This window comes from Acyrthosiphon pisum, chromosome A1, assembly GCF_005508785.2.
Source record: "Acyrthosiphon pisum isolate AL4f chromosome A1, pea_aphid_22Mar2018_4r6ur, whole genome shotgun sequence".
In the NCBI taxonomy this organism is placed as follows: Eukaryota; Metazoa; Arthropoda; class Insecta; order Hemiptera; family Aphididae; genus Acyrthosiphon; species Acyrthosiphon pisum.
In genome coordinates, this window is record NC_042494.1 from 99,938,882 (window position 1) to 99,952,385 (window position 13,504).

A 13,504-nucleotide genomic window follows, 5' to 3' on the forward strand; every position below is an offset into this window, starting at 1 on the left:
TAATTGTGATTATTTTTTATTATTTTCATTTACGAATTTCCAAAATGATTTTGGATTTGATTTAACAGCGTTTTGTGAGATTTGTATGTACAATGATTAATCACGATGCCTTGAGTGTTTACATTTTGCACGTATATTATTAGAAAAGGTCTGATAATTTTTTATGTTGTTTGAGTATTTATAAATATTATGAGCTTTTTTTTTTGTCTTAAATGAGTTTATAGCTCCTTACTAAACCATTTCGGATAGTTGGATTCGTAAATTTGAATTTTAGGAATAAAGTGATCCATAATATAACGAATGTGATAATAAAATAAATCCAAACATTTGTCGATACTATTTTTATTAAAATAATCTATAAATTCAATATGTCCTAAATATTTTACAATATTTAGTTATATATCTATATAATATTAGATATATATCTATGATAGTATCACGGTTTGTTGTTGATGTATAACGCGTTATAAGTACCTAATGGATATTGTGATATGATTAATTTGGAATTTATTATAGGTAACTATTATAGGTCAATTTTTTTTTAATACCATATATAATATTATGTCTTATACTTAGACTGACATACCGTCTCCGCTCAGAATCGTTTTTCTTATACAATGATATTATATTATTGAATTAAAATTTAAAACCATCCATTATACAGTGACCCACTTGTAATTTACTGTACAACAGAGCGACATCCACTTACCCACCTTTTTTTTTTTAATTTGGAGGGTGATGTAATTTTTATATTTTTTGTGTGTTTGTTGGCCAGTCAGATGTCAGTAAGTACTTAGTATTGACGTGTCAGACTGAGGGCGTGATTGCACATGAAATATTAACATTAATTTGTATATGCATAATATATTTCACATAATATAATAGTAGTGCGTATTGTGTAATATATAAGTATTTTCGTACAAATCAATAGATTCCTAAAATATATTGTGGATCTATACATCACATTAATTATGATTTATAGTGTCATGTACTATTGAAATATTTATTTTATAATGGATTCTACGATTTATACAGCTTTTTTAAAAACTTTATCTGATTAATACATAAGATTCAAACGCGTTATAGTGACACAACATAGTTTTATATATATATATAAAGAGGATGGGTGGGATTAGTGACAAGAAACTACGAAAATAGGCATTTTTTAGGTGTTTAATTAATAAGGTCCCTAAATCAAAAGACTAGTATCAACGCCCATATTATTATGTTTATGAAGTTCTATAAATTATCTATGGATTGTAATAAAAGAATATACAATTGAATACATTTTATATATTTTAAAATTGTATAAGGTAGGTAATTATAGATACTAAAATAATTAAATAATAAAACTTTATTTTTTATTTTGTATAATAAGTTAATATTTCTAAGGCAATGATTATATTGTATATCGTGTTTAACTGTCATCGTGTGGAAGCAGCTGCTTAACAATTATACCTAGTGATTTTGAAATCGGTAATTAAATCTATAAATGGGTTATATCTATTATTTATAAATTTATAACAGGTAGGTATAATATAATATAGTCATATAGAGTATATTATAGTAAGTTATAGGTACTAGATAAAATTAAAATATTAGTACTGGGTACTAATAGTAGGTACACTGTACTATAATGAAACAACTAGATTTATTTTTAAAGAATATAAACAAAAATATAATATTTTTAAGCTTTTTCTAAGAAATAAATGTTCATAAAAAAAAGTTGATGGGTGATTTAACTCCCATTTAATATCCCCATGGATATTTGTTGCACTATTTATATCTAAAATTTATAAGGTTGGTTATGTCGATTCTGGTACAATATTACTTACAATATTAATTTGTGTCATCATACTCAAGTTAAACGATCGTAAAAATTACTGTAAGCCACTCAAAAATTTTAAACCAAGGTATAATCAGGATAAAAAATGATATACCTGATACATTCGCAGTTATAATCATATTATATTTGATGACATATACAAATGTCATCACTGTTCAGACTTCAAAAGCGAAAAAAGTTATATTCTTAATAAGTACTTACGGTGTTTGTACAAGTTAGATGTTTATAGCAATTTCGAATAATTACTATGCGTCTAATGTCCATGCATGGACCAGTGTGGAGTACAATTTTTCAAAGTGCATCTCAAATATACTTGTTTACAATTTTATTTTGCCAGCTTTTTTGTGGTGAGAAATGCTAAATAGTAAATAGTTAAATCCGAACAATGATTACAAACATTGAATCCTTATGGATTATGCTGCCGCGGGTTTTTATTTAGGTAATAATAAAGAATAATAATTATAATATTATGTATATTTTATAATTATAAAAAATAATAGTATCTATGTATACAAAATTATATTAAAAGTTATAATTACTGTTACTTCTATTGTACTATTATTATTTGTAAATTGTTGTAATTACTTTTATATTATCTATTGTTAAAATAGAGAAAAAAAAATAAAAAAATACTGTACGTCTGCACCTAACTCTAAATTTAGAGGACCATTGCCAGGAAAAGTTTTAAAAAAACAAAAATAATATTTTATTTTAATTTGTATACAATATATACGTACAAAATTGAAAATATATGTATACAAATTAAATAAACAGAAGTAAATTGTTTAATTGTACATTTAAAACTTTTTATATTAGTAATCCTTTTAAAAAAATTGATGAATTGGCTATATTGCAATATATAGGTATCTACGTTTTTCTCGGTAATTTTTGATTTATTTTTTCACAGCCATTACCCATTACCATTACCATTATTACTGTATTTATATGTTATAAACTTATATCATATTGAGTAAATTGGATGGTAAAGTAATTTTTTTTTTACCTCGTCATCGATGATACTTAATACCTCCATTGAATTTAGCAAATACTATGTTATGTCTATTAATAAATCATTGTATCCGCTCCGGATATCGGTCCGTTAATTGGTATATTTTAATTTCATTGTAGTTTGAACCATTTAAGAGGACGTTATACCTGCATGTGTTGTTTCCATCTTACAAGTGCGTAACATAGCAAATCCTACGCTCAGCAGAACACGTGTAGCTCCGTTGGTTTACAAATTAGATTGAATTGACTTCTTAACACATTTAAAGGTAAGATTATTATCTAGACAACCTCATGGGCTTGACATGCGGGTATAAAGTCCTCTTAAGCAATACCACGGAGTCCACGGAGTTTTTTAGTTTTCAATTCATAATAAGTCTTCAACTCACGTTTAATAATATTACGATTTTTCCATATTGTTGAAATTGTTGAGAGGCCACCTCAAATTCTAGGGCAATGTAAACATTTCACCCCTCGTTTTCCAAATGAAATACGATATGAACTTTTTCATGGGAAATTGTTTGTTTACTCATATTGAGTAAAATTACACACAGTACATATTACAACATACAAGTATCTACCTAACAGAAACAAATTGATACGCGCTTTCGATATATTATATTATACTAAAATAATATTATAAAAACGAGTTATTTCCTTTATCGAATATTACGACGACACACTCAATGAGCCGAATTGCTTTTATCGACTCATCGATGCATTAATGTTATTGATAATTACGTCTTTATCACAATATCGTCGCAATAACTGTGTTTTCGAAACCATTTTAAATAATCTGTTTATGCTTAATATTTAAGCCAATTTTTTAGGGACGTCCAACGTTATTCGTCAACATTAGACGTAAATCGTCAAGTAATATAATTTATGTAACTATAATCGATATCGTTATGAAACATAGATGATGTCCGCTGTACTACGAAATCACCAAAAAAGTAAAAAATACAGTTTAAAACGAATGTTATATATAGGTATATTAAAGTAAATATCTGCAGTGGTTGGAATATGATGACGTACAGTAGAAGGGGTCATTAAAACAGAACCACAACGGTAACGTATCTGTAGGAAAGTAACCAAACCTATCTAAAGGGGTATGTTGATAATTGCTTTATAGTCTCTAAATGTCTTCCTAATTAGAAAGTTCTACATAAACTATAATTTTTATTTTATTATTCTATTTCAAGTAAAAAATTTGTAGGTACTTACAAGTCAAGTAGGTATCGAAATCTGTTAAATTTAATTTGTATAATTTGTTATTGTTTGAGACCCAAAGTAGGTAGCACTGCTATGATAACTACCTACCTTCCTCTACCTATAATGTCGTTATAAAATGCAAAAACTTGTATGTGATCTTATATATTATGCTGTGTGGGTGATGCTGTTACTCGAATTCGTTTTACATTTTTCGCCCTCGCTGTAGGGGTAAGTACTATACTATCATTTATTCTCGCCGTTTGCGGTCGATACAACGCAACAAGTGCGCCCGACACCGTTCCCCCCTGCAATCGGGAGTAATGTTCTTTTATGATCTCACGAGTCTCGTCCTGTCGGTTGGTCATGGTTTGGTTCTGCGTCTATAAATGTAAAGGTCTGTTCCGCCGACGACTGGCTTACCGACCAATGATAAGCACCGCCGCTGACGTCGCACTTTAATGTTTGAATATTTTTTTTTGTACTTCAGGGAGCTACTAAGAAAATGAGTTAGATATGCTATCTATAAACCTTGTGTTTATAGTGTTTATATATACCTCGATTTAATAGGCTGTATTTATTTTTTGAAGTGATGGAACCTACTATATTAAAGTCTACAGTTACAAAAAAAGGAAAAACATTTTTCCATCAAATTTTATTTGGCTCTGAAAAGGGCTAATTTAAGGACGAAAAGTGACAAACATATTGTGCTTCTCATTATATTTTTTTATATTTTTGAAACATCGCAATAATAATTCTTTTAATATCTATAAAATATATTTTTAACAATATCATCTAAATATTTATAATATTTAAAATAATTTATCCCATAAAAAATTATACTCATGACAATATTGTCACGTGGTTCATACATTTTATGTCAACCCTTATATTTAGAATTGGTATAATGACAACTAAACAAAAAGTTGTATTAACCATTCCAATTTTGTTAAATTTATTCTGGTTGCCGTTACTTCAATATTTGTTTTAGTTAATTTTTAAATTTAGTTTATTAGTATGTCCGATAATATTATCATTAAAATGTGTCCAAATGAACTCAAAGAAAAAATTACAGGTTGATAAAAAAGTGCAAACAAAGGTTTGGTCAATTTATCAAACTCGTGGACTCAAGAATCGAATGACGATTCCACCACCACCCTGTGATCTCTGTGGCTGTATTGATGTTATACTATACAAAGGTGGGCATTAACTAGTTAAAAAGTTAAAGTTAAGTTAAAAAGTTAATTTTTTTTTAACTTTTTAACTTAACTAGTTAGTTTATTTTTAATCAACTTATGAACCTTATAGGTACTAATTTATTTTATAGTTGAAATAACTTAGCTTTTCTTAGTTGATTTAAAAAAATTCCATCAAGTTAAAAACATTTTGAAGTTTTTCATTTATACGTAAATATTAATATATCAGTATAAAGAAAAATAATTCAATACAAAAACACAAACATTTCTGTTCTATTTCTTGATAACATAATTTTGTGTTTATTAAATATTAATATATTTTATTAAGTTGTAAATTATATATTATGCGAGTTGCAATTATAAATGTTTTTAATAAAATTAATAATTTTAAATTACAAATTGACAATTGTTATGTTTTAATGTTATATAACTTATAATATGCATGAAGGTCATGTACTCATCTTCATGTATTATGACATTTAATTGCTATACGATATAAAAAAATATATTTGTTAAATTATTAATTTGAGATGAGTATAGTTTAAATTATTAAATAATAGTAAAGTAAAAGTAAAATGGTATACAGTGTACATTATGATAAAAGTTCAGTAAAATTATTTTTTTTAATTTATAACTTAGAAACTAGAAAGACACATTCACTCTTTATATGTGATTTACATACTAATTAAAAAAAAAAATTGATTAACTTTTTTTAAACTGAGTTAAGTTAATATTTTTTTCTATATTAACTTTTAACTTATCGAGTTAAATTTATAATTTGTTAACTGTTAACTTTTAACTTATCGATCTTGTATCCTCTTAACTTAACTTAACTTGAGTTATTTATTTTCATTTAGTTACGCATAAACTTTTCACATTTATATTCTGAACAACTGCAGGTTATAACTCAATAATTTAGTTAGGTATTTAAACCGTTTCACTGCTGTGAAATTTGAATAACTTTTATTGCATTGTACAATATTATAATAATATTATTAATAATTTATTTTAAATGAATAAAACGGGCAATTGCCCAATAGTACAGATATTTAGATTACAATATGTTATATTGATAATAATATGGTGGATATATGTTAACATATTGGAAGGCGGGGAAGGACTTGAAAATAGTAAACATATGCTACAAGAATTGTAAAAATATTACAAGTGTTACAGGCTAAATAATTTTTAAAATTATGGCTATAATTATCAGGTAAATAATTTGTGTTATTTGTATGTTACAAACTTATATTATGTCTATGATAACTGTCAAAATATGATTAGGTATCTATTAACTAATATCAAATTAATATTTTTATCTGGAACGTAAAGACACGGTGACCCGTCCTTTAGCTATACAGTTGAATGACATATTATTGCAGCAGAATATATATTATTATTATAACTTGTAATATAGGTACATAATATAATACGTGAAATAGCGTTTAAACTTTAAATGGTATAGTGTTATTATAATATATATATATTACCCATCACGTCCCTGGTGCTTCGGAAGTCTGTAGTACGAGTTTCTGCATAGATGAACCAAAACCGAAAAGTAAAATTTTAAATAAAAACAAAACCGAATTAAAAATAATGTTTAATCAATAAGAGCATACAAAAATATGACGTGTATTAAATAATAATAAAACAATAATATAATATTATGCGTCTCAGAAATAAAACGTTTATCTCTCGCACGGGACACACGCGCATAAGCGAACAAATACAAAGACGACACGAGGTAGTAATGATTACTATAATATTATATTATAATAATATATTATATCAGCACAATATTAATTCGGATCTGGACGGATTTTCGACTTTGGTGGGCGCACACACTCACATTCGAGCTCCAACTATAATAAATGTCATATATAATAATTATAATCGTCGTAGAAGATTTGGGCGGTTTTTTCGGTGGTATTATCGCGACCGGGTACCGCGTACCTATAAATGTCGTGGCAGACTGTCGCGGTGCGCATATAACATAAAGATATGCAAAAATGACGGCCCGAGAATAATATAGGCTCAGATAAAAACACGAATAATAGAGAGATACGTCGTCGGTGGCGGCGGCAGTCAGCGTTCATCGAATGAGTGGTCTGCGTCGATCGTGGTAGGAGTATCTCATATTATCACATATTATAATTTATAGAATCGGCAAACAATAATAATATAATATATTTATATCTGGCGACCGTTTTTATTATAGCTTTTAAAACGATAAATCGCTCACGCACCGACCACTGTATCATATATAAATATATAGATATGACGAAGACTGCGTTGGGATTGTCTCTGTTCACCTGAAACAACGTGCGAGGAAAAACAATAACAGCTTTACAGCAGCACCTCTACCCCGGCACGAGTTTCCGTGGTGGTTTTCGCGCGACTGTCACCACCAAAATCATACCACTCGTCGCTCGCCGGAATGCCTAGAATATATTATTAATATAAAGTATGTATAATTTATCGTTTAAAATTCGTCACCATAACATTGGTTATCGTCAAGGTCACTATAATTTATCATAATATAATATACCTAGTATGTTATAATAATAACAATAATAATATTATGTCATCATCGTTATACATGACCCCGCACGTATACCGAATTCGTGTTGTTTTTCTTCCAAAATTTTCAATTTTCGAACATTTACGGAGAGTGGTGAATACAGGGGGCTAAGGAGTCTCCCCTTCCCTAGAGTCTAGACCAACCTTTTGATAGTAACTGTCAGGTTTATTAATTTAACAAGGTATGAACAAACAATGTTTTAATCTGCAGTTTCCAGACATAGGTTAGGTAACGATCTTGAGTCATGATTTTTATACAAATTATAAATTTTATTCGCAGGCCACATAAAATTACAATGAGGACCATATGTGGTTACCGACCCCTGGACTCTAAACCATCAACCTTCCCTTAATATTCACAAAACTTAACTTTAATAATAGGTAGTGTTAATTTTTCAGAAGCCCCCCAGAATTCAACCTGGGATTTGTCAATATTTATATACAGAGTGTTCAGCAGTGTTTTTTGGTTTTCTCAATGATTAAATAGCACTGTTAGACAGTAGTAAAACATGGAGGGCCACCTTGTAAAATGATATCCTAAATCAAATTATAGAGATCGTATAAAATATATACCTTTTGTGCTGATATAATAATATTGCTATAATATTATACTGCTACTATAATTATGAGGTTGGTTTGGAGGAAATTTATCATAATATTGGCGTCTTATATTTTGTAAGCCCCATCCCCCATCCCTAATAATTCAGGATATCATTTACTTAGGATATAATTTACTAGGATATTACGTTACCTACTATACAAGTCTTGATGTCTCGGGAGTATTGCACTCACTTATTGTCTCTACTGCAGGCTTCTGTTTGCCAAGTTGATACTTTATATAATTTTTTTTTTATTATACTACGCTGCGTGTCCGTACATGTGTATATATTATATAGTACCTATATATAATTATATGTGTACCTATGTGTAAATAATATTACACAGAAAAAATATAATATAGTTGATCTATATCTATATATGCTACAGGATTACAAAACTTTGAGCAAACAACAAACACTCGACTCGAAATCAAACAAAAATAAATAAATAAAATAAATATCGGAGATACGGTGACGCCAATATAATATAATTCGACGACCATCATTCCAGTCGAGTGTTTTTGTAATCGCGACTTACTAACCGCGTGGGAGGTGACAATATAGTAGAATAATTATTAGAAGTTATACAATATAATATTTTATACCTAAGTAGTTATTGAGTTATTACAATCTATTATTTAATCATTTTTTTTGTCAACTATACGGAGCAATGCGATTCAATTAATAATGCATTGTACATGCCTTCAATCGTATCTATATAATATACCTACGACCTAACGTGAATGTTAATGTTCACGTTATTCACGTTTCACGTGGATCGGAACGATCGTGGAGGTTGAACGAAAAACGCAAGTTGCATATGGCAATAAGGAATAAATACATATTAAATGAATAACTACATAGTTACACACAGTCACACAGATATATTTATAATATATAGTCTCGATACATTTATAGTCTATAGAGCTTTTAAATGTTTTGAAGGTTGAAATTTAATATTTTATTCTTGCAAGTATATCAGAGTAAAATAAATATATAATACGTAAAACCAGAATTGTATTTTAATAAAAATATTGACTCTTCGTGTTCAATAGTTTGTAATAAACATTCATTGAAATAAGAATAAATATACCATCTTGGGCTTAAGACAACACCTATTTAAGAAACAAAAAAAAAATGATTTAAAACTTTTAACAGTATTATTTATTTATTTTAATATATGGAATTAAGAATTATTTATACCATAATATTCGAACAATCAAGCGTACAAACAAAAAATCGATTACCAAAAATTGATATTATGAATGTTAAATACATTCGACCACGTAGATTTTGAGTATAAATTATTTATAAAAATGTAATTGTATTTTTATTAAGAAATAAAAATTAATATTGATACCGGTAGTGTATACATACTAAACTATTTACGGGTATTCAAATCTCGATTATACGGAGGGACATTAATTGTACATCCTGTATTAATGTTTTTGAATTACGATTATTGATTACCAATTTATCATATTCAATTTAATAAACACACAGCAACTCACATACGCAGAAGGTATGATGTGTATGTGATTAATATTTTGTTTTAATCTTTTACACATATACCTACGTGCTTGAAATTATAATGCCCGAAATCCTCTTCAAGACTATAAATTAATTAATATTTACTTCGATAAAAATATAATACTAACCTAAGTTCTTCTCACGTCATCTAATTAAATTAAAAAAAACACTGAGACTATTATATTAAGCCGCACCGACCATAGTATAGGTAAACTTTAGTTTTGTACGAGATTAAAATATTTTATTAATTATTCTTCTAAACAAACACACGGAACAGAAAGACTTATATGTATAACGTATTATTAATTATTAAAAGTCCCCCACGTGCTTAGAGTAATAACATCTCTGCAGACTAGGCATAGGTACGCATTTTAATTTTTAACCCATTCATATTTAAACTTTGAAGATCTGTGTCCAATCTACGTCACGCATACTCTTATCCCAGAACACCGTCATAAAAAACACTTAGTACCGATAGGAGGTACAATTCAAATATACCTAAACGCCAATAATTATTATAATAATATAACAGTATAATAGTATAATTTGTACATCTGTACATGTGGGTGCCTGTCGCCACAAAATCTGTAAATTATAGTTTATTATATACAGGGTGATTCACCAAGCGTGCTCACCCCATTTTCCTTCAATTCGGTGTAACTCTAAAACACATGACATTTTCACTGGTTGTTTATATTAGCATTTTCCAGACACAATAACACTTTAAAAATATTTGGATTTGTTTTAACTGTTTATGGACATTTTCAGTTTCCAATTTTTTTTTTTTTTTTATGAATGTCAATAAAATTGTATTTGTTGGGTAAAAAAGCTTGAAAATTTAATAAAACGCTCTTAATAGACTGTTACAATGAGATTTGAAATATATTAAAAATCCAAAGTCACAATATTTTTTTTAAAAGAAATAAACTTCGATTTTTAACAACAATAATTATCAAATTTAAAATTTAAAAATGATATTTTTTTGTTTATAAGTTGTTATTTAATCTGTTACAGAAAAAGAGAACGATAAAAACAATTGATAGTAAATATAGGTTAAAATAAAAATAAAAAATAAAAAGGCAGATTAAACAGACTGTACTACAACATGAGTAAGACTTTATAGTTAGGCAGGAGGTTGCGACACCCCTGTCTTTTAACTCTTTTAATTGGGTTACCTGGGATATAAGAAAATTCTAGATCGGAGACTTTATATCAGACTATATATCGAGACTATAATATATCGGATTCTTATAGTGGGCTAACAAAAAAAAAAAAAGATTTTTTAATTAAAAATGTATAAAATGTTCAACTTTTATAGCTAAGGATTGAAAATTTACAACAAGATTCCACGTAAGTAGGTTATTCTGTAACCAATATTCTCAAAAATATAAAAAAACACAGTTTTTTTTCATAGTTACCTATTTTATGTTCAAATTTGAAGGAAATTACATATTAAATAACCAAGAACAACGATTTAAGTTATTTTTTTGTAATTTCATTATATTAATTTAACTTACCGGCTACTGTATTAATAATAATAACTTATTTAAATATAATATAAAATATCCACATTCCACACTGACAAACCGTCATCGCTCAGAATCGTTTTTCGTATAAAATGATATTATATCATTGAATTCAAATTTAATACCATATCCATTATACAGTGACCCACTTATAACCTACTGTACAGCAGAGTGACATCCACTTACCTACCTTCTTTTTTGTTGTAATTTAAAAATGAATAACTGTAGAGACTTAACATTTTAACCAAATATTAACAATAGTATTTACTAGACATGATACAATGTTCAAAATATTTTTTTTTTCATTTTTAAACTAGACAATTATACAATCTATAAAAAAAAGTACAATAGGCATAATGTTTGGTTTTTTTTTTTAAATTATGTGTAATGCGGCTTGATGACTTGGGGGAAGACACCAACCAGTGAAGGTACTTCGGATGTTCAAAATATATCGTTATTTCTGTGCTATCTATAGGTACTAAAATTAATGTATTATGATAAGGGGTTTCTGCTCACAATCGTCTTTCGTTTGCAATGATTAAAATAAAACTCAAATTAACCTCATCCATTACAGTGATCCACAGCTTCCCCTATTGTACAGCAGAGTGGTACGCCGGTACCCCCTTTCCCACCTTTTTTTTATTTTGCACCCCTTTCGATAGTCACCATATGAAATAATTATTTTTGTGTTATGGGGTATCATATTATTTTATCATATTATAATCATTGTAAATTAAAAGTTCATAATAACTCTGTACGATGAATAATGGCCAATGGGTGAATATAAATGATTTCATCCATTTTAAATCTTTCGATAGGTAATTATAACTATAAAGTATACTTTACTAAATTATAAACCGTCTAGTTTACGTCCTAGAGGGTTAATGTATGAAACTACCTGGATATGATGTTCAACGTAGAAGGCATGTGATTTGCAAGTTGTTAAATTTAAATGATATAGGTACCTATATAATTGTTATTACATGAATTGTGAATAATTGTATATTATTTATTGATATTTTTAAATATTCATAACCATACAATGAATAATATTTTATTTGTTTGGTTACTTATTAAATATAATAATTTTCAAAATATAAATATAGATTTAATATATATTTCGTAAAAAGTTACAGATAATTACATAATACATATATGTAGGGCTAGGGACTTCATGCCCTATAAAACCTTAAAATATGCAAGCATTTATGCACTTAAAAATGATCATATATGCTCTTAAAATATGCTCTTCAAATTTTTTAGACACATCAACTGACCGTATTCGGCGTATTCCTTATCGACCGATTTCACAACACACAAATAATTGGGAAAATACACGGTATAGCGATTATTTAATCATTTTAATCTATTTTTATCCAATTTCTAGAAAATTCATATATTAAATATTCTATAGTAAGTACCTACCACTACCTATGTATAAAATATTTTTTCTCCATATTGCATTTTGTTTAAATAAAATATGTGAAATATGCACTTAAAATAAAAATACAACAAAATATATGCTCTTATAGGGAAAAACAACTGAACATGCAAAATATGCAAAATAAAACTGATTGCTTTAAACTCCTAGTACTATGAAACAAATTTCTATATTACTTAGCTATGTTTTGAATGATTATTGAAAAACATGCAAGCTCCTATAAGTCCCTAGCCCTACATATATGTATTTCATGAAGAGTGAAGAGACTAAGAGAGATATGCCCAATAGGTTATTTTATACTTTTAATCATGTCAGTTTAATAATATAATACCTAATAAATTATGTTAAGAAGACGTTATACTCGCATGTGTTGTCTCCGTCTTACAAGTGCATAACATAGCAAATTATACACTCAGCAGAACACGTGTAGCTCCGTTGGCTTAAAAATTAGAGTGAATTGACCTCTTATAAAATCTAAAGGTGAGATTATTATCTAGACAACCTTATGAGATTTTTAGTATATTTTAATTTTTAAGTGAGTTATGAGTACTTTAAGATGTACAAACAATTTA

At 27.8% G+C, this 13,504-nt stretch overlaps 1 protein-coding gene across 3 annotated transcripts in view; it reads right to left on the reverse strand.

The window, feature by feature from the left end:
• The window catches only part of LOC100161467 (synaptic vesicle glycoprotein 2B), a 55,846-nt gene that overhangs the window by 17,958 nt on the left and 24,384 nt on the right, over positions 1 to 13,504 (reverse strand). For 2 of the 3 annotated variants that reach the window (XM_016805796.2, XM_001943677.5), the window contains one exon: positions 6,747 to 6,788. In XM_016805796.2, the coding sequence (XP_016661285.1) occupies positions 6,747 to 6,788 (42 nt within the window). Of the gene's footprint in view, positions 1 to 6,746; positions 6,789 to 7,502; positions 7,593 to 13,504 lie in introns of those variants that run through there. The other variant, XM_029487891.1, reaches the window with a different exon arrangement.